General features: G+C 40.6%; 1 protein-coding gene across 3 annotated transcripts in view; it reads left to right on the forward strand.

Annotated features, from left to right (window-relative positions):
- LOC140714720 (zinc transporter ZIP11-like) overlaps positions 1 to 23642 on the forward strand; it is a 770421-nt gene that overhangs the window by 197725 nt on the left and 549054 nt on the right. For 2 of the 3 annotated variants that reach the window (XM_073026220.1, XM_073026222.1), the window contains exon 4: positions 4356 to 4500. In XM_073026220.1, the coding sequence (XP_072882321.1) occupies positions 4356 to 4500 (145 nt within the window). The remainder of the gene's footprint in view (positions 1 to 4355; positions 4501 to 23642) is intronic. The other variant, XM_073026221.1, reaches the window with a different exon arrangement.

Below are 23642 nucleotides of genomic sequence, written 5' to 3' on the forward strand. Positions count from 1 at the left end.
ATTTAAGCAGTTCTGACCGCTTGTTTACCACTGTATGCCTTCACACCAACCAACCTCAATTGATGACATTTACTTAAAAAATCGATATGTGTTAACTTGCGGAATCCACTTCGTAAACATCTTTGCTTCTTGACCCCATTTTTAATCTTCAGACACTCTTCAAAAGCTAACTCTTTGATACTTTTGGTCACCCACACCTTACTGTCTCCCCATATAGCTTGATGCATCACAGGAGGCAGCTTGAGGGCTTTTAATATGTGGTAAGTGCCATATAAACTCAGACTGGCACTATCTAAGCTGGTATTGAATTGGCTACTTGCCTGGAAGCAAGTGTTTTAGATAATTCCACAGCAGTTCTCTTTAATCTGAGGGGTATGTATCTCCTGCAGTTCACTGTTTCCATCAAAGGATTCTCTACAATTTTACAAATAGAGCCAGTATCAGATTTGTTATCTCTGCAGTTTAATATTGAACTTCATTTGGAAGACAGCTCAGCAATTGTACTTAAAGATTAGAATTAAATTCCATTCATTTTGTGTTCCTTATCTTGTCCTTTCCTGTTACTCCAGTCTGAACATAACCCGTAGAATCTTTTTAAGAATACTTGTCTTCACAATCTTGGAATGGACTGCTAATATTATATCTGGTGCATTGAATAATTAATTACTGTGGACTGTTGAATTTATTTTGCCTTCCCGCACAAAAAGGATAAATAAATTTTTTACTGAAGCGGAGTGGTGACTCATTATTAACGGGAGGGCAGGTTACCTCATTATCACGAATGAGAAACAGATGAAGTCGTGAGTGTTGCAGTATAAACGCTTAAAGTTCCTGAGGGCTGACCCTTCATTGCAATATATTGGAAACAGAAATAAAGCATGATATTTTAATTAAGAAGAAGGCTCTGTTGTTGATTGATGTTTAATCTCACAGAATGAAGGATTGCTGTTGTATTCTATGGTGCGTTCAAGATCAAGGTGATCGTGTTGTCTCTGGTGTTGCAGTCTAGCATGTATTTTTAATCAGGGGCCGAATTATTTTACCAAGATTGTTGCCTTGTGTGTTGATTTGTTTGTATTATAGATGTACTAAATAGATTGCAAAACGAGGATATTACGTGGGTGGGGGGAGAATGGGAGGGAAGAAAGGGGCTTGTTTTACTACTGTTATCATTTTGTTGCTCTTTTTTTTGAGTTATGCGTTGTTCTGCTGAAAATTGTGGGCATGCTATGTTGGCATCAGAATATGTGGTGACACTTGCAGGCTGACCCTAGGAGATCCTTTGTTAATGCAAACTGTGTACTTCACTGTATGATTTGATGTGTAGGTAAGTACATCTAAATCTGAAGTTACACACGCAAAATGCTGGAGGAACGCAGCAGGCCAGGCAGCATCTATAGGAAGAAGCACAGTCAACGTTTCAGCCTGAGGCCCTTCGTCAGGACTAACTGAAAGAAAAGATAGTAAGAAATTTGAAAGTGGGGGGGGGTGGGAGATATAAAATGATAGCAGAAGACAGGAGGGGGTGGGGTGAAGCTAAGAGCTGGAAAGGTGATTGGCGAAAGGGATACAGAGCTGGTGAAGGGAAAGGATCATGGGACGGGAGGCCGAGGGAGAAAGAAAGGGGGAGGGAAGCACCAGAGGGAGATGGAGAACAGGCAAAGAGTGATGGGCAGAGAGAGGAAAAAAAAGGGAGGGGAATAAATCAGGGATGGGGTAAGAAGGGAAGGAGGGGCATTAACGGAAGTTAGACAAATCAATGTTCATGCCATCAGGTTGGAGACTACCCAGACGGAATATAAGGTGTTGTTCCTCATTTCAGCATAATTTTAAATACTGCCTGTCACGATCCAGTCTGAAATGCCAGACCACTCTGACCTGGTCTTCATGTATTAGTTAGTGTCTGTGTTTGAAAATGATTTGATATTGCAAAGTATTATCACATAAATTCCCCCACCATAATCTTGTGATACTGTACAGACTGAGTTGGATAAATACTATTTTCCATACAAGTGCCTTCTATGTTTGTGTTTCTTTACTCCTAATGTACTCTTTCACTTCTTGTTTTCTTCTCCCTTTCTGTTTCCTCTTCATTTTATTTTGCTTCAAACTGCACAAAGCATGTCCTGAATCTTACTATAACCTATCATTCACCTCCCCTTAACCCTTTGCTACTGCTGTTCATGGGGGTTCAGAATGAGAACCATTCCCTGTGCTAAATTCAAAGCTTGGAAGAGAGCAAAGAAGTTTTTCTTCTAGATGTCTCTTGGGCTGCGCCAATTTCGTAGGGAAAGTTTCCAACATTGCAGTGGGAGAGTGGAGAAATGTGCTGCCTGCCATTATGGTGAAGACATTTGGTTGAAACAAGTGTTTCTTTATGCAGTAAATTGTGCAATGTATGCAATTACTGTCTTTCAATCTGAATGGTTATAAATGAATCAGCAACAGAACATTTTTGTTTACATGTGCAAGCACTTGTTGTAAAGTTGCTTCTAAATTACTTCCTGTTTTACAATTCTTTCCAAAACTGGATTTCTTGAACTCATCAGGATTTGTTAAGCATATAGTAAGCGTATCTTAATACAAACTGAAGCAGTGGCTTTGCAAAACCATCATCCAACATGTAACATACACAAAATGCTGGTGGAATGCAGCAGGCCAGGCAGCATCTATAGGAAGAAGCACTGTCAACGTTTTGGGCCGAGACCCTTCGTCGGGACTAACATGCGCCTTGTAGTTCCAGTTTCTGCTGTTTGTTATTGCATCTCAGCTGTTCAGTTGAAGGCTAATGTGTATTCTTGAATGTAAATGTCATGAGCATATTGCTAAGGAATGTAGATAGAAGCAAAAGGAATCCACTTGAATAGTTGCCTCACCATTCAATGAGAAGAGGAATGAGAAATGCCATTTACTACTTCTTGCTATTTGTACTGTGGTTTGGTGGTAAATTGGAGCATCATCACACTTGTCCCAATTGCTTGTTAGATGGGACATTTTCCTTTCAGAAATGCAGAAAAGGCCATTTGTGGGAAATTACAACAAAAAAAATTGATCTCTTTGAAGTGAAGCTCTCACTTTTTAAAAAAAACATAACAGGAGACCTTCATGTCAGGGTTGTTTTCAAGAATTGTAATTAGTTCAAAATAATTTTGATATTTATTTTCACTTTCCCCAATTACTATAATTTTATCTTCAAAGGACCTATGTATCTAATCCTATCTTTTGTAAGTATGGGGACCAAATTTTCAAAAATATATCATATTCATTTCTTAGATTATATGTAATTTTTTCAAGTGGAATACAACTATGTATTTCATTATTCCAACGATCCATAGTTAAATTTAAATCAGATTTCCAAGTAACTGCGATAACTTTTTTGGCTACTGCCAAAGCAATTTTTATAAATTTTTTCTGATACTTATTCAAATTATTTTGAACTCCATGGAGCATGTGGGAATCCTCCGATATCTAGGCAATCTTTCTTTTCTTTCTTTTTTTTTCTTTCTTTAGGTAAGGGTTAAGGGGGGGGGAGGGTTAAGGGGAGGGGGGAGGGTTAATATCATTTTTCTTACTATTTTATCACCACATTTATTCTTTGTAATCTCTAAAATTTAATAAATAAATAATATTAAAAAAATGAATTGTAATTAGTTTATTTTTGTCACGTACTGAGATACAATGAAAAGATGATCTTGCATACTATTCAACAGGTTTTTACACAGTGCATAGAGGTAGAACAGTGTAAAGCAATAACAATGTACAATAAAATATAACAGTTACACAGAACAGTCTATAGAGAGAGGACAATGTGTACTCATGCCACTCAGGGACTTGGGCTATATTACATTTTTTCCTTGTGACTGCATGCTTTTCTGAAATCGTAACTTTATGTATTATTTGTGCTGTGTGCTGTTGGGAATGTGTTTTGCACCTTGGCACTGGAGAAACACTATTTTATTTAGCTTTATTCGTGTATGGTTGAATGATAACTAAACTTGAACTTGAAAGAGCACTGAAGGCAAACAGTAAGGTGCAAGATCATAGCAACGCAGATTGGAGTACTGATTGTAATAGGAAACTATTTAGACGTTTTATGACTGCAGGATAGAAGCTGTCATTAAGCCTTGTGTCAGCAGTGTAGTGCAGTACATAAAATTACTACAGTATTGTATGTCTAACAAAGGTGGGCTTGATGTTGACCCCTCATCCAACAGTCAAATCCATTATGTGACTCCACTCTGTGACCCAAACTTAGAAAGTAAAGACGTGTATAGCCATAAGACATTAAAAACAAGCTCATGTTCTGCTTCTGTTCCTAATTGCCTCCTGTCCAATTCTTTTTTTTTTCCCACCAGGGTATTGATGATTCTCCACAAATGGCATTTGCACTCAATCAGGAGCCAAAGTCAATGAAGGAGAAGAAAGACGACGATGCTGCAGATTCCCGGTTGCAAGATGAAGAGTTTGCCATCCGGATAGGTAGAGGTGCATTATTAGCAGGCAAGCATCATGTCATATGCCGACAAAAGCAACAAAAAACCAGGTTGAAAAAGGGAGAAATTGAATTTAGTTAAAGAAAATATTAACAAATGGCAATTGTAAGGCTTGGTTCTGTTCTTCTGACGGTTTGTTTGCTGAGGTTTAATCAGTAATGAATGGCTTTGGAGAGTTCTTCCTGCCTTTGGCTGGGGACTATCATCTAATCTCTTCTAACTGATGTGGTAAATTATCTGCTTTGCTCTGGTTGCATGTTCAAGCCTTATATCTTCCTTTATCTATGATTCAAAGAGTGTTGCTTTCTTCAAGTTGCACAGGCCTTTTTCCACAGTGAATTTCATCAGTGAGTGCAGGCAGTACTGCAGATGGCATAATAGGAATGCTCCATCATTGATAATTCTTCCAAAAAATAAACATGCAGTCTAAACATCAATATTGATTGCTGAAATAGATTTCCATGCAAATAAATGTAAAAACAGAAAAATAAACCTTTCTTGTATTGGGAAGATGTTTTCATGTTAACTTCCTCAAAGTCATTTAATTTTTTTTAAGCCGAGGATTCTGCACATGCTGGTAATGCAGAGTAACCACACACAAAATTCTTGAGGAACTCAACAAGTCAGGCAGCATCTTAAGTCCAGTCCCTATTCCATTCTGACATGCTGGTCCATGGCCACAGCTACTGCTAAGATTAGACCACTCTTGGGTTGGAGATGCAACATGTCATATTTCATCTAGGTAGTCTCCAATTTGATGGCATGAACATCAATTTCTCCCCCCCCCCCTCCCCTTTCTCTTCCTTTCTCCATTCTGGCTCCCCTCTTACCTCTTCTCTTCTTCTTCCCTGCCTATCACCTACACCTGGTGCTGCCCCATAGTTCATTCTTGTCTCCTATTGGATTCCTTCTTCTTCAACCCTTTGTCTTTTCCAACTATCTCCTCCCAGCTTCTCGCCACCCCCTTACCCCTCACATGTCTTCACCTATCAGCTTCCAGCTTACACTCCTTCCCCTCCTCCCACCACCTTTTTATTCTGGGTTTTCCCCCTTTCTTTGTAGTAATGAGAGTCTCGGCCCAAAACATCGATTCTTTAGATGCTTCCTGACCTGCTGAGTTCCTCCTTGTGTGCGTTGATCCTTTTCTTGTTAGTTTTAGAAGCTCTTGCCACTGGATTATCTAGGGATTGACATGTCTCTGAGCAAAAGAATGGGAAACAACTGCAGTTGTTTTTTGAAAAGATTACTTTGTATTTTAATTTTTTTTTAGAAGAATGCTTAAAATGGTTAACCTAATACTTAGTGTTTGTCAACCAAGGGTGTGATAGTCAAGCAGGTCAGTGGAAGGATTTTAACTATCTTAGACCTTGTGTTGTGGGGTAAGAATGGCAAAGAGATCTTTTGACGTATGATGATTGTGCAGTTGTGTAACAAACATTCAGATACTGTAAAATCGCATCAAAGCTGTTGATGGTTCAGTTTGTTTCAGACTGTAGCACTAACACTTGACTCATCACTGGCTGCTTTCATGTTTGTTGTGGTTGAGTTATAATGCTCAAGGTACAACTCTTAAACATGCACAGAAGTTATTTGGTAAGTTATACACTTTGAAAGGATGCAAAACAAGCCTCCATATATTCTTATCCTTTCTTTTGACTAAAATCTTGTGGTGTTGTATCCTTGGATTTTAAAATCACCAAAAGGTAACTAATTTGCAGTAGAACAAGTTCCCTCGAATGTGATATGCTACTGTTGTTGTGTGAATGAAGTCACCAGAGAAAAGTACTGGTGGGTATGAAGCAGCCTTTTTATTCGACAGAATGAGATACAGCAGGTAACATATGGCGACCCTTTCAGTTGGAAAAAGGTCAAGACTACACACATTATGTGTTGAAGATCAAAGAAAGTTCAGGACAATTCAAACGTATCTATATTTACAATGCCTTTCATACCCCAGAAACTGGTGTGGAAACTGTCCTTGCTGGGTCTCAACACCTCCCTCTGCAACTGGATACTGGACTACCACTCTCTCGGCCCGTTACGCTGAGGATCGACGCTCCCATGGCTGTGTGCTCAGCCTGCTGCTGTTCACAATGCCGACGCACGACTGTGTCGCGGCATCCAGCTCAAACCGTGTCGTCGAGTTTGCAGGTGACACAACAGTTGTTGGCATAATCAAGAATGATAACGAGACAGAGTATAGAGAGGAAGTGGAGTGACTGGTGGATTGGTGTGAGAAGAACATCCTAAGCCTGAATGTGGAGAAGACCAAGGAAATCATTGTGGATTTCTGGAAGGTGCTAAATACAAACGTACATCAGGTTCCTGAGAGTTCACATCATGGATGACCATACCTGGTCCCTTAACATCACCTCCTTGAATATGAGGTCACAGCAGCACCTCCACTTCCTTAGAATATTGAGGCTAGCAAGGCTCCCCACCTGCATCTTAACTGCATTTTACAGGAACACCATTAAGAGCGTCCATCATCTGGGATGGGAGCAGTTGAGTATCAGACCAGAAGTCCCTACAAAGGATTGTGAGAACAGCTGAGAAGATCATTAGGGGTCTCCCTTAGAATTATTAAGGCCCTTAATATTATTAAGGATCCCACCCATCCATCCAGCGTCCTCTTTGACTTTCTACCATCAGGTAGGAGACTACGATGTATAAAAACAAGAATGGTTAGAATGACAAACAGTTTCATCACCCATGTCAATAGGCTTCTGAACTCCCGGCTGAATTGTTTTTGAAGTGTCACTGGTTAACCTGTTCTGTACCTTACAATATTTAATATGGATGTACTTTAGTTTGTTTTTTTTGTCTGAATCATTTGTAGATTTTATCCTTCATAAGTTATTGTGTGTTATGTGCACTACTGTGCTTTACACCCTGGTTCAAAGAAACATCTTGTTTTTATATACATTATATTTGTATAGTTAAATGACAATAAACTTGACTTGAGCTACACATGTAACAATTTTAAATGGCTGAATCTTCCCACCATAAAATAAGTGTTAATTACAGTTGTATGCATGTGATGGGTTGCTGATTGAATTCATACATACGTAGACAATCCGTTAAGTAAGTGCCTGTTTCCTGTTTTGTCTGGTCTGCATATTAAATTTAATCTTCAATGCATATTCAAATCTGGAGGCTTGTGGCTGAAGTTAATTGCTGGATGTGCTAACCCCAAAAATTGTTCTAACACTTACCTTTTCGAGTGCATCTGGTCCACTTTACTCTTTCTCATTGGACTTTGACACATCGTGTTCTGTTCCCAGTTTCTGACCCCTGTGTACGCAGATATTGATTTAAATGATTAATGAAATAATGGATTCAGATATAATGGTAATTTAAAAGTTTCGATGCTGGAAATCAGAGAGAAAGAAAATCGATGAAACACACTCAGCAGAGCAGACAGCATCTGTAGAAAGAAAATCCAGAGAGATGCCTTATAGGGACTGCCTTGGCAGAGTAGAGCAAGCAATCCGAAAACTGCCACCAGATACCGCGGAGGAGGTGAGGATAGAGGTCTGCACGGCCCTCAGAAGCGGTGTTTTGCCGAAACAAAACTTTAGAAAAGGAAAGCGACTGGTCCTCCAGGCACTACGGTGAAACCAAGACATCATGATTTTACCAGCAGACAAAGGAAGTGCGATGGTCCTGATGTCCTCGGAGGAACACCACAGGAAAGTCCAGTAGATTCTGGAATATCCCCCTACAGATTTCTACAGCGGGATCCCACGGTTTTGATTATGAGGATGACCTCCGCTTTACTGACGAAATGCGGATTGCCAGCAGACATGTACAAGGCACTTCTGCCTCAAGTGCGGGTCCACCGAGACTTTTCAGGCTCTCTAAGATACACAAGGAGGGTTCACCCCGTGGTCTATTGTCAGTGGAATAGATTCTCCAACTTGCTACATCGCTAAGCATTTAACGGCCGCGCTGTCTCCCTTTGCTGGGGGCTGTGAGCATAACGTCATGAATTCGACTGACATTGCAAAAACGATAACCAACATCCAGCTGACCCTGGAGGATATAATGGTCAGTTTTGATGTGATGACCCTGTTCATGAGAATTCCCTTTAAGGACAGCTTGGTTCTCCTTACAATCTTCTATGCAGTGGTGTGCTGGGGCAATAGCATCAACATGGGTGATGCCAACAGGTTCAATAAACTGGAAAAGCTGGCTCTGTTATAGGAGTCAAACTGGACACACTGGGGGCTGTGGTAGAACAAAGGACCCTCCAGAAAATCCTGGCAATTCTGGACAGTGTTTCCTACCCTCTGCATGTCACCCTGGCTGAATAGAGGAGCACTCGCAGTAATAGACAAAGACAAATGCACAGCTCCAAAGAGCTATATGAGGTCATTCTTACCCTTGGCCATTAGTCAACCTATAGCTGGGAAAGTGATGACTCCTCTCCTGTTACACTATTATTAACCTCTATTTAAGCTCTGTTTGCCACACACTGCTATCTCAGACCCTGTGCAATGCTACCAGCACTTCTCATCTGGATGGTGTGAATGTGCACCCATTACTGTATAATATTACGGTAATTCTTGCACTACCATCTTATCAGTGTGAACTTAGGAATCTTGAAGAGCTTGTAATCTTTGACATGTAAATCTTGTACATCTTATTTTTAAAATAACTTATTTTTCATTTGTTCTTCTCTTCTAATATTTGTATATTTGTAGATCTGTGCACTTGTAATGCTACTACAAGACTAATTTCTTTTGAGATCAATGAAGTGTCTATCTATTTACTGGAATTCGATTGTAAACAAGGTGGGATTAAAAAACCTGATTGGATGAGGACTAACCAATCAGGAGGGATAGATGATGGGGGTATAAATATCACCAGACTAGACGTACCCAGGCATCATCCCCGATGAAGATGGCAGAGTTTGTCATCGAAACGTTGGTTAAAATCGATACCTATGCCTGGTTGGAATCCTGAGAGGAGTGTATTCAGCAAGCATACATTAATCAAACTGGCTATGGAGAGCAGTAAAAGGAGGAGGCTTGAAGATGTGAGAGCTGAAGTTATATTCTTCCCCATTGTTTTAAAAACTGTGAACATACACAATTTGATGTGACTCAGTTGGCAGTGCTCTCACCTCTGTGTTGAAAGGGCAGTCTAAAGATCGGAGTAGAGATATAAACTGACATGCCTGGTAGTACTTGGAGTGCAAAGCAGATGAAGGTGCCATCTTTCAGAAATGATGTTAAAATGAATCCGCACTTCCTTGTCAAGTAGGAGGCTAAAGATTCCAAGCTACTGTTTTGCAAAGTGCATTAGCTTTCCTCGGTCAGCACAACTGGAAGAAACAGATGATCTTGTTATCAAATGTGGCAGTTCATTCAAAACTTGGCTGCCTCATTTACTATACTTTGGAAACAATTTGTTAGCTTCAGAAAGCTTTATTTATTTATTTTTTATTTAGCAATATAAAATTTAGCAAGACGGGCCCTTCCCGTCCTTCAAGCTGAGGCGTGGCAGCAAACCCCGATTGACCCTTACCTCATCAGGGGACAATTTACAATGACCAATTAACCTACCCATGTGAATCTTTGGACTGTAGGAGGAAACTGGAGCACACGAGCTCCCACGAGCAGGAGGGTTATGTTGTACCATTCCACGGGGGGGGGGGGGGGGGGGAATGTACAAAGCCTCCTTACAGACGGTGCCAGAGTAGAATTCCAAACTCTAATGCCTCGAGCTGTAATAATGTCGTGCTAACCACTGTGCTCTTGTGTTGTCTTGAAAGAGACGTGAAATGCATTCTAAATATGCAACACTCATTTTTTCTTCATCTTTTTTTTTCCAAATCACAGTGAAGAAAGAAGCACTGGCAGAAGCAACTTTAAAATCATGCTGTAGTGGACGCAGATTAATTCAATAACTTGCGTTGACTTTGAATCTACAGATTTTCTCTTTGTTTTTTGATTTTTGACTCTGATTAAAAAGCCCTCCAACACTGAACCAGTGGGCCTTTGAATTGCAGACCCATATTGATTTATCACATGATCGTTGAGACATACAGTGAAATGCTTCGTTTGCACGAACAACCAACACAGTCAAGGATGTGTTAGGAGCAGCCTACAAGTGTGGCCACACTGGCTTTCAATAAAGCTATTCAGAAGGTCCCATATGGGACTCTGGTCCAAAAGGTCTGACTCCAAGGCATCCGATTAGATGCAAGGTTGGCTTGGCATCAGGGGACGGAGGATGATGGTGCAGAGTTATTTTTCTGATTGCAAGCCTGTGACCTCTGCTAGACCACAGGATTCTGTGCTCTTCTTGTTTAACAATTAGGTGTGAATACTCAGCTGATGCAGAAATTGTTAGTTGCAGTGATTACAATTATTGACGATTATGGAATAATATTGATGATTACAGTATAATATTGATGAATTGGCAAGATGAGCGGAGAAACAGCAGATCATGTTTCAGTTTGATAAGTGTGCCATAATATATATTGAGGGGACTAGGAGACAAGCACGCATGCAATGAATGGTACATCCTTGTGAAGTATTGAGGAACAAAGGAACCTTGATTCTATTTATGTATAGTTCTTCCTGAAATCTGTAGTATGTAGCAAGAAAATGAATCTCAACTTTGTATATGGTAACATATGTGGACTTCAATAATAACTTTGACATTGAATTTGACTTTGGTGTACAAACTCAAGAATCCCTGGTGGTATTGATCATGTGGATAGTCAGAGGCTTTTTCCCAGGGCCGAAATAGCTAGCTCGAGAAGGCATAGTTTTAAGGTGCTTGGAAGTAGGTACAGAGGAGATGTCAGGGGTAAGTTTTTTTACTCAGAGAGTGGTGAGTGCACGAAATGGGCTGCTGGCAACGGTGGTGGAGGCGGATACAATAGGGTCTTTTAAGAGACTTTTGGATAGGTACATGGAGCTTAGAGAAATAAAAGGCTATAGGTAAGCTTAGTAATTTCTAAGGTAGGGAGATGTTCAGCACAACTTTGTGGGCTGAAGGGCCTGTATTGTGCTGTAGGTTTTCTATGTTTCTATTTCATGAACGTGAGAAAAGTCTGCAGATGCTGGAAATCCAAAGTAACACACACAAAATGCTGGAGGAACTCAGCAGACCAGGCAGCATCTTTGAAAATGAATAAACCGTCGACTTTTTGAGCTGAGACCCTTCTTCAGGACTAAGAAGGAAGGGGAAGGATGCCAGAATAAAAAGGTGGGCCGATGGAAGGGAGGCTAGCTGGAAAGTGTTCTTTTTTTACTTGCTGAGATTGTTGGCATTTCTTGTATGCCTGAGAATTTAGTTCAGTGTTTTGACTTACATGGATTCTCTGCAGTTTACAAGTTTTAGAACTTACATGCAAATTATTTTACTCTCATTGAAACTATGTTAGTAAATCAAATTTGTATTTCTTAATGAAGATGCCACTTGGTAATCAGCAAAACTGTAGATTTTTTTCAATAAATCTCTGGCAATAGATGATAATCTAAAGCAGACTTTCTCAACCTTTCTGCCCTGGAGAAATTTTTCACATTTTAGGGAACCCCTGCATAAAAATTATTATACCTACAACTCGTGGTACATGTGCATGATCAGTAAGTTGTATATATAATGAAGATGGTTATATAACTCTTTTTAGTAGAGAATGAATTTTTAGCTTACCTTTCTTGAAATTAATCCCTTTCTTTCCCTTTCAGAAATTACAAAAACTCATAAGAACAACATAATAAATCTCTCAATTCTGGGTCAAACCTGTGATAAGCACACATGGATTTCATCTTCAGCTGAAAAGAAATGATTTCTATTCTTGCTCGATGCTTATTAAACAAGAAAAAGCTTGCTCATGCATGTAAAAAGTTGAAAACTGCATCAAAATGTTCACTGCTTTCCTGTGAATGGCAGGATACTCTTCTTTCACAAAAATCCAGAACGTGACCAGGAATAGGCCAGTAAATCTCATCTTGAGTGCATGATCAGAGTGTAACTCACAAAGTACTCCCTCGTCTCTCAAAGTCAAGTTCTCAGGCTGAGCAGAAGATTCAGAGAAAGGGTCCCTCACCCAGTTGTACGCTTGTGTTGAAAGGGAGGAAAAATGCTCTTCAGTTTTGTTCTGCAGTTCCTCCAGGTGGTTTTCAATAAGACTCAAAACTTACTGATATCGTTCCTCACTCTCAAGCCCAAGCGGCAGTGGAAACATTTCAAGATTTCCTTTGGAACAGGATTTTTCCAAGGATTCAGTTCCTTTTAAGTCTAAGAACCTTGCCACTTGAAATCAAAACATTTTCTCCAGGGCCTTGCAGAGACTTGTTCAACTGGCCCATATGATGAAAAATGTCTGTTAAGGAGGCTGGTTTCTTCAGCCATTCTTCATCTTCAAAGCATTAGGGTTAGGGTTAGGCCTACTATTTTCTTGAAAGTACTCCTGCAATTCACCTTTCGGCTCAAGCACTCTTCCTCTGCTAAGCCACCAGATTTCTGTATGTAGCAGGAGATTGGTGTGCACTTTGTCCGGGTTCTCAAGCGTTTTTTTAAAACATTCTTGAGTGAACTGGTCTTAAAGCTTCTAAATAACTTGCTTTCTGAATCTTTTTACTGACTATGATTTTAACTTCAAAAGCTTTAATCTGTTAGTTTTGAGATTCCAAGAGTTGTTTAAAATAATCAGTGCTTTTACGTGTCATATGGCTGTGATTTGTAGTTAAGTGTCCTTTTAATTTTTCTGGAACCATTACTGCATTTATAAGTTGCTTGCCACAGACTAGGCACAATGGAATAGGACAACTTGGATCACCAGTCAATGTGAAACCCATTGGTAAGTAGCTTTCATTGTAGAGAGGGACTTCTTTAGTGTCCGTTGTTGCACTAGTGCAGTGAAATGACTCAGGAGATTGTAATTGTTCATTATTAACCTTAACAGAATTGTATGTAGACCTGGGCCCAGAATCCTCTTCTTCAAAAATCGCCACACTGACTGACCGTATTTTGAATGAAGATTTCCTTACAATTTTCTGTTACACTGATGGTTTGTTCACTCCCATAAGTCAGTCAGCAGCACATAAGGGGAAGCTGGGGGAAGTAATTCAAGAGGGAGAGGATGACGTTCTGCCTCAAGTTGGACGAGTCCATTTAGTGCTAGGAAAATGCACCACGCTCCCCATCAGCCTACCGTCTTCCCTTCCGTGCAATACAGTGCTCTCCAGTTATCAGCCCACCGCCATCCTCTCTGTGCTGTACAGTGCAAACCAATTATCAACGGCTCCCCTATCTTGCATCAAAAACTGAGAATGGATGCAACCAAATAAACACGGTCCTACTGCACACTGCCATACTTGCTGAGGTTGCTAACAGGGTTGCTCGGTCACTGCCCGCCACTGCGAGTGCTAGCATTGAGCATTGTGGAAAGTTCTAAAAATGACGTTTTTTAAAAAAAAATCACGACGGAATCCCTACTGACTTCTCATGGAACCCCAGTTGAGAAACCCTGATCTAGAAACATAGAACATAGAAAGTCTACAGCACAATACAGGCCTTTCGGCCCACCAAGCTGTGCCGAACATGTCTTTACCTTAGAAATGACCTAGGCTTACCCATAGCACTTTATTTTTCAAAGCTCCATGTACCTATCCAGGATTCTCTTAAAAGACCCTATCTTTTCTGCCCCCCCCGCCCCCCGCCACTGCCGGCAGCCCATTCCATGCACTCACCACTCTCTGCGTACAAAAAAAATAAATCTACAGAAAGAAGCGACCATTGAAACCAGTGGAGTAAGCAACAGAATTATTGTCACGATTAATAGGAATTTTAAATGCAATTTTAAAAAAGTCACTGCACTCAGAACAAAAACCTTTGTCAATGTTTCAGATTATGATGGAATGCATTGATAAATTGATTGGATGCAAAAAATTATACAGCCCATTCAAGCGTGCATTATGATAATGAGTTATTAACAAAAAAGGATTGCAGTCGCATATTTAAAATGCATGATTTTTTAATGAAAGCAAGACTGCAAAATCCTGTAGCTTATAAAATCCTGCAGGAGAAGTTTGATCTTTAGGCCGTCAAATGGTTTGATCTTAACATAGAACTGTACGACACTGGACAGACTTCCAGCCCATGAAGTTGTACCCATCTTGATGCTGATTTAATCTAAATGCCCTCTTGTTTATCATTCATTTCTCTCGATTCTCTTCATATCTATAAGCCTCTGATACTATACTGCCCCGATAAGCCATTTCAGGAACATATGATACTCTTCATTTAAAAAAAAAACTCGCCCCTCATGTCGCCTTTAAATTTCTGCCCTCTAACTTTAAAATCTTAAATTTTAGAGAGTTTAATTCAATTTTTCAAACTTGTAGGCAGGCATACTGATGCTTAGTGATCTAGTGTATTTCGTGGAATGATAAAGATGAATCTTCTTGCTGTTTTCTGATCTGAACAAACTCTCTCACTTGTGTTTTAGTTCAAATTAATTAAGTTTTGAGATTTTGCAGATGCACTATATTAGTAATTTTCCTTCTGATCTTGTCCATATTTGACTCAACAAAACAATCCATTGCTTCACTGGGTGCTACGTCCATGATTAGCTGGATGGCTAACAAAGGAGGTCATTGCCTTCATTATTTCAGGGGGAAAAAAAAGCTTTTGTTGCTGAAGTTGAAGCAGTGGTCACCATCCTTTGGTTGGGATACCAGAATGGCTGGTGTCTTCTGTTCGTTGGGTGAGTCGCCTTATCCCACCCTTGCAGCTGGGTGAATCAACTTGCGCTGATGAAAGAGTTCCGGAGGTAGGCAGAATCATGGTTAAACAACGTGTAAACTCAATGCACATCTCTCTATCATTTTTGCTTTTCTTTCCCCTGTTGCACATATTCCCCAATCCCTTGTCTCTCCTTTCATTTTCTTGCTCTTCAGTTTCATCAGCTCTTAGTTGTTCATTCTCCCCACCCCTCTCTGTAGCGTTTTGTTTGGTCTGGACAGTGTAGTTTTCTTGAGAAGGCTGTCTGGGTTCAGGCAGTCCAATTGGTGTGAAGGTGTTAAGGATCCGGCCTGAACGCTGGGTCGAAGGGCCTCTGCTTGTGGCTCTGGACCATGACAGTCTTTAATTTCTGCTTTCTTTCACCTGGCCATGTGGGTTTTGGCCCAGCCCCTTTCCTTTTTGGACTTTCTCCAATTGCCTGCTTGTCTCCTCACTTGCACCCACCTGTTCCTATTTTCACTCATTACCCGGTCCACTTAAACCCTGCCTGGACTCGCATTCTCTGCCAGTTTGTCCCAGCTCTGACCTGTGTCTTTCTAGCCTGTCATTGTGACTGCTGCCAGCCGATTTTGCCTGATTCTGTGTTTTTGGATTTTGCCTGTTCTTGGACCTGATTTTAGCCTGTGCGCTCCGTATCGTCTGCCCTCGCCGGACTGCCTTTCCTGGGTAAGACCTTTGCCTGCCATTTTGGATTCGTGCCTGCCTCCTGTTATTGAAAGACTGTTGCCTTTGTGCTCCCTAATAAATCCTGGTAAAAGAGCAGTCATTGGTCTGCACTTGAGTCCCACCGTAACCCGACAGAAGGGTCATAAGCCAGAGGTCCATTTCTGAATATGATTGCCAGACTGATGTAAGGATTAGTTATCTCTGCAGTACACTGCTAGAATAAGTTGGAGCACTAGCTGGATAATAAGCCCTTTGTGCCTTCCTTCAATAAGGCCATCTACCCAATCACCATTTTCCTGATTTACCCCACATCCTTGATTCCTTTAATACCCAGAATCCTGTTGATCTCCTGTTAGCTTTAGTGCTAACGTTAACTGAATGGCTCAGCCCTTTTGCAACCCACTGAGTGGAAAAAAAACTTGTCATTTCAGTTATAAATAATCTACTCCTTGTTTAGAGGCGATAATTGCAAGTGCTACACTCTGCAGTCAAGCGAAGTGTTCTTCCTGTATCCACCTTGTCAGTTGTTGAAGAATTTTGCATGTTGCAAAGAGGTGACTGCTCATTCTTCTGAACTCCAGAGAAAATATCCTGGCCTACTCGATCTCTCCTCATGGGATACACCCATAATCTTGGAACCATTCCAGTGAATCTTTTCTCTACTCCATCTGAATCAATCATATCCTTTTTAGGTAAAGAAACCAAGATTGTATACAAAATACAGTCAGTCCTCATGAAGGTCCTGATGCATCAATTCCATGGATGCTGCCTGACTGCTTGAGTTCCTCCAGCATTCTCTGTGATTTGCTTTGTATTCAAAGCACCTTTTGACAAAGTTGTTTGAAGTCTAAAGTAACTACAGAAAAGATTTATTGCCTAACTAAATGATGAAATCTCAGAAGATATTATTTACAGCACACGTATGTGTTGTGTGGTGTAATTGACTAATTCCAACACAGCAATCCATCTGTCCCATTCCCTCTCTCCTTACTTCCCTACATCTGTACAATATTCTTTTTCTTATATTCCCATCAACTTCCTGTTGATTCCTGTACCTCACCTATTGTTCATTAAACTACGTTTTTGTCACTCATTTAACCTGGCCGTTTTTGGGGTTTGGGAGGAAACTGAAGCAGTGGTCGTGGAGGGACTCGGTCAGTTCCCCAGTCTCAAAAGCTGAGACTTTGGACCCGAGTCCTTGGATCTGTGGGACATTGCTACCTGTGGTCAATATCACTAATACATAATTATCATGGCTGTGGAGTTGTGTCATTAATTTCCCAAAAATGTATTTTGATCTTGCGGAATTGTCATTTACTTATGATTTTAATTTTGAGCCCAGAGACCAATGTGCCTTTGCACCAGTTTGAACCCAAAATCTAACTTTACCAAAATATTCCTGTTATTATTCCAGTAAAACGTCCTTTCAGTGGCCACAAACAATGAGGTTGACGTTCTCCCTGTATCTCTCAAGCTTCACTAAGTTTCTACTCCCTCAGCTATTGGACCAAACAACAATTTTTCATGTCATGCCCTGTGGCAGTTGGCTGAAAGTACTGTCCAATGAGACTCAAACTGCTCAACATGTAGTGTGGAGCGCAAGAGAGCACTGTGGTAGCACAGTTTTGATTTGGGATTTTGTTCCAATAATTGCTCCATGTTGCTTAGAAGTGGACTGGATGCTGAGTGGATGCCCCATAATTGAACGGCTGAGCTAATTGAATAATTACATTGTCCACTGGAATGGAAGAGTCTTTCAATAATGTTGCGTGGCAGTAATTGTGCCTTGGGAAATTTGAAAGTACCAGTTATGGGAACTGAATTATGTTGGTTCGTATCACACATTGAAGTGATGTGATGTTTAAACACTTATAGCATGGGTAGCAAGCTGACCATTCAATATATCTACAATGGGCTCGAACATGATTGCACAAGGTAACATTTCCGGAGGGAGGAAGATTAGGAGCAGGGTAAAGATTGAGAAGGGTGGCTGATTAGGCAGAAAAGTGGCAGCCTGAATTTATTGCAGGGAAGTGATACACTAAATTTTTATGAGCAGGGAACAATCCAAAAGGATTTGAAAGAGCTAAAAGTTTGTATGTACATAAATCCTGGAAAGTCATAAATGCATGTTGAGAATGGTTCGTAGTGCCTATAGGGTCCGTAACAGAGGTGTGGAGATCAAAAGCAGAGAAGTTACATTGAACCTGTAAAAAAGAAATTAGAGGGAAGCAATTTTTTAAGTAATGATGTCTTGAAATCTGTGCCTGCCTGGTTTTCGTCCCTTGTGATCTCATAGCTAGAGGTAACACTGTTTACTAGCACATTCCCCACAGTTTAAGATAGCATAGGGAGATACTTTAAGTGACAGTGGGAATGAAGAAGAAATTAAATTGAAAGTTGGCAGTAGCACCAGAGGACTACTTCATCCAAGCACCAGGATGGAGAAACAGCAGTGGCATACGGAATTAATGAAAGCAGCTTAAGGAAAGACGAATCCCAAAAACAGTTGCATTTGTTTTGTTCAATTTGCCCCAAACAAAAGTGTGTACCTTCTCTTTCGGTTATAGTCTATTACTATCATTCTGTGGAAGTGACCTGAAGTTCTTCAAAAAAAAATGTAGAAGGCTTTCTTCAAGTAATAGTTGGGCTCCATACAGGGCCTGGGAATGTTATGCTTGCCTGTTTCTTTCTGCTGCCAGATAGAATGGAATGCTTACTTTAGTACAGGGCGGTGTATTGGAATTTGGAGGTCATATCAGAAGAATTTGCATGTAGGCTTTTTTTTTGGTAGCCTTGTGCATTTGTTGCGCTTGGTCCAGGAATTATTTTTAATTATCAATTTGAGCTACGTTTGGCAGCACTCAAAAATATGCACAACCCTTTCTGAACACAGTTGTCTTGTCCATACTGCACTATCCACCGCCACTGGGCTATAAACGTGCAGGAGCAGAGTGTGGTTAAGTGCCTTGCTCAAGGACACAACAAGCCTTGAGCTGACAACTCAAGGCTGAGGCTCGAAACAACAACCTTCAGACCACTCTTTTGTTGGTGTCATTTTCAGACTTCCAAATTATCTGAACTTTTGTCTGAAGGTTGCTAAGAAATGTTGATGAATACAGGGATGTTAGGGAATGCTGGGGGAATATTAGGGTTGAAAGTGTTGGCGGAGTTAGATAGCATGGTAGAGAATACATATTGCATGCTTTCCCCCATGGACTGAAGCATGGAAAATCAAGGTTATGTTGCAACTTCATAAAACAGTGATTCTATTGCACTTGAAGTACTCCGTGCAGATCTGGTTGCCATATTACAGGAAGGATGGAGTTGTTCTGGAGAGATTGCAGAAGAGATTCATCCATATCTTATCTGGAAAGGAGATCTTAGTTACATGGAGAAGTTCTATCAGCTGGGCTGGTTTCCCTTGAGCTTAGGGGAAAAGAGATCCTTGATAAGCAGCACACAAAATGCTCGAGGAACTCAGTAAGTCAGGCAGCATCTAGGGAAAAGAGTACAGTCGATGTTTTGGGCTGAGACCCTTCATCAGGACTCTTGATAAGTTTAGTTACACTCTAAGCTTCCCTTAAGAGGCACCTAGCAGAAGCATAGATAGTGTTTGTAGTCAGAAACTTTTCCCATGCTATATCAGAAACATGAGGTTATATATTTAAGGTGAGAAGAAAACGTTTAAAAAGTGATGATAAGGAGAAAAATTTTTTTTTGCATTGATATCTGGAACTTGCTACCAGAGGAGGTGATAGAATTAAATACCATCCTTACATTTAAGAGGCATTTAGAAGGCAGTTAAATGGGCAAGGTACATGGGATATGGTCCTGGTTTTTTCCAGTGTAAGTAGTGTAGTGCAGTAGAGGGAGTTGTCCCTCTCCATTTTCATCAACATGGGTGCCCCCCCAGGGCTGTGTGCTGAGCCCATTGCTGTATACTTTGCCCGCACACGACTGCACGGCCAAACACCAGAGTAATCACATCGTCAAGTTCACCGATGACACAATAGTGGTGGGGCTCATCCCCAACAAAGGGAGATGACCTACAGAGCTTAAGGTCTGGTGCCAGGCAAATAACCTCTTCCTCAATGGCAACAAGATGAAGGAGATGGTTATCGACTTGAGGACCCACCCACACTTTTTCTTGTCATCACAGCAGTGGAACCTGCAAGCAGATTCTAACTTCTGGGAGTGGACGCCTTACACAACCTCTCATGAGCACATCCTGCACAATCAGGAAAGCTCTCCAACACCTCTACTTTCTGAGGAGGCTGAAGGGACTTGGACTATGCCCATCACTACTCACCTCATTCTACAGATGCACAGTAGAGAGCATCCTAACATGCTGTGTCACTGCATAGACAGAAAGGCACTTCAATGGGTAGCCAAAACAGCCCAACCCATCACCAGCACCAGCCTACCCTCCATCAAAGACATATATACATAAAGGTGCTGGAAAAGGGCCAGTAACATCATAAAGGGTCTACCAACCCTACCCTTGAGCTGTTTGTCCTACTCGCATCAGGGAGGAAGCTACATAGCAACCAAGCCAGGACCACCAGACTTGAAATAAGTTACTTTCCACAAGCAGTAAGGCTGATCAACACCTCCATCCACTAACCCTCCCTCCACACCCTCCCCCACCACAATTTCCTGTCAGATTCACTTCCTAGCTGTAGTGTCACTTTATGGATATACAATCAACATAATAACATGCGTGTAAGCAGTCATATGCATTTATATTTATTGTGTTTTTTATTGTTGCGTTCTTTATTTTATTATGTTTTTTTTTCCTGCTGCATCAGATCCAGAGTAACAATAACTTTGTTCTCCTTTACACCTGTACACTGGAAATGTTATTAAACAATCTTTAATCTTGAATCTTGTAGATGGCCCAAAAAACAGCTGGCATAAACGCGGTGGACAGAAGAACAGTTTCCGTGCAGTGCAACTCTATAATTTAGTGAAATGCTCAGATGTGCCTCCCGTTGATTGCTGATGGACCTGCTGCCTAATTTTAGTTCTTTCTGTTTTTCTTTCAGGTTTTCAAGCAGAGTTTATTCTCTCTTCTCCTCTGTTTACTCCCACATCTGATGTAGTTTGATTTCTCACATCTAAAAGATTCAGATACTTTAAGATTGTAGGAAATGCACAAAAACTCATGGAAATGCATGAGCTTTGTGTTTGCTTCTCCATTATAATATGTATTAGAAAAACCAGCTTGTTATACAGTATATTATTGAAAGATAAGCATCAATTTAATTCTTGGACCAAGTAAGTGACTATAAAGACATTGTAGTAGTTAGCTGGGTTGACAGACCAAAATGGTCTGACCTGCCAAGATTTTTATTGCCAATCCTGCTATTGCTATTTTGTACAGTGATATAGCCTTAACTGAGAAATATTCTCGTACAGTGGATTAATTTTTTTTTCTGTGTATAGTCCCTTTGAGCTGAAGCTCCCACTCTGCTTGAGTGGGTTCTGAGATGACTTATGAGGTAAATGTAACAATCTCTGACTCTTTCACAGGGGGTGGGCATTGGAAGTGCCTAATGTATTAAGACATTATAAAAGATGGGAGCTAAATTAGGCCATTCAGCCCATCAAGTCTACCCTGCCAGTTAGTCACAGCTGATTTATTTTTTCTCTCAACCCCATACTCTTGCCTTTGACCCCGTACAACCATACCAATCAAGAATCTATCAACCTCCGCTTTGAATATACCCAGTGACTTGGACTCCATAGCCATCTGTGGTAGAGAATTCCACAGTTTCACCAACTTCTGGCTGAAGAAATTCCTCCTCATCTTGTTTCTGAAGGGACATCCTTCTATTCTGATTTTCACATGAGTGTTATTTGTGAGGTGATGCTCTTCTCATCCAGCCTATTGGCACGGTGTCAAGACAGCAACCTTGTCTTCAATTTCAGCAGGAAAGAAAAATCGAGAGCTTGTCACTGACTTCAGGAAGTGAGATGGAGTATGCACCTCTGTATTAATGGTGCTGAGGCAAAGATAGTTGAGAGCTTCAGATTCCTAAGTATGAATATCACGAATTGTTGTGGTCCAACCATCTTGACAAAAAAAATGTTAGTGCCTCCACCTCCTCAGAAAGGCTATGGAAATTTGACATGTCCCCTATTTTTTATTGATCCACCATAGAAAGCGTCTTATCCAGATGCATTGCATCTTGGTATGACAACTCCTCTGCCAAAGACTGCAAAAATAATCACAGAGTGTTGTGGGCACAACTCAGCTGTCCATAACTGATGAAAGCAAGCCTCCCTGTCACTGGATTTGCTTACACTTCCCTGTACTTTGGGAAAACAGCCAAAGCTCTAGACCGTATCTCTTGGATAATAAAGATGGACTCTTGATCTCTCAGTCTTCTTTGTCATGGTCTAGCTGCCCTTGTCCAGCTGCACTGGATCTTTTCTGCAACTGTAATTATATTCTGCATTCTATTATAAGTGTTTCCCTTGTACTACCTCAATGTACTTATGTTTGAAATATTCCATCTAAATGGCCTGTAAAACAGAGCCTGTCACTGCACTTTGGTGTATATGACAATAATCAATCAATTACTAGTCTTTACACGTGATTGATGCTCCACACAGAGTGTCTGTTTCAGGAGTCTGGTGTCCAGAACATGAATGATTTGTCCTCTGTTCTACAGCCAGCTGAGTGTACTTAGGGACTGAGAAGGGACTGTAATGTTTGTTCACTGATCCTTTCTCCTTTGGAAAGATACTCCAATACTCTCTCTAATGTATTGAGATGTCTGCAGTACGTAGTCTAGGGATCAGAAGCATATAAGAGGCTAGGGATCACTGTTGCCTGATAGACCATGAGCTTTGTACTAACTCTGAGGTGTTGATCTTTAAACATTCTTATCCTCAATAGACCAAAGGCAATGAAGTTGGTGGGAAATTTCATTATTGACATCTGTCTTCACTGAGAAGCAGCACTTGAGATACAGAAAGTGGTCCACATTTTAAGCAATCTTTCCATGAATTTTTTTATTGAAGGGCAACATTGGGCAATGGGGCAGGTTGTTAGAGAAACTTTGTCTTGCCACATTGTGTAAGGCCGATTGTCTTATGTGCTTCAGTGAAGCATATGAGACAATGGAGGTCAGCTTTAAACACACACAGGTGCAGGAGTTGACTGCATAGTTGGGCTCAAAAAATTACCCAACAATTAAACTTTTGTCACCATTCACGAACACAGTGGTTGTGTCAGGGTCAACTGACAGCGAATCATCATCTGATTGTGGGAGCATCTCAGATTATTAATTGGGAATTTAGTTTAATAAGAGGCAAACAAACCTAAGAGAGGATTGGAGCAGAACTGGGCCATATGACTCATTGATTCTGCTCTGCCATTCAATAATTCCTGATCCTTTTATATCTCCTCCTCAATCCCATTTACTAGCCTTCTCCCTGTAACTTTTGATGCCATGTTCAATCAAGAACCTGTCAATCTCTGCCTTAAATACTCCCAACATTGTGACAACAATGTTGGACTATTACAGTGTCTCTGCAATTGTCATGAGGTAATGGTTATTCACACAAGGGAAATTCAACCATAGAATCCTTTGGATGAAACTAGAACATTTCCTCACTTAGTAATCGTGTTTATTTTGAATTTTCTCATAAACTATATTCAGTTCTTGATCATTCTCCAAAGAACACAGTGATTATTTGCAGCTG

The sequence above is a fragment of the Hemitrygon akajei genome, chromosome 22 (genome assembly GCF_048418815.1).
Source record: "Hemitrygon akajei chromosome 22, sHemAka1.3, whole genome shotgun sequence".
NCBI classification, from domain to species: Eukaryota; Metazoa; Chordata; class Chondrichthyes; order Myliobatiformes; family Dasyatidae; genus Hemitrygon; species Hemitrygon akajei.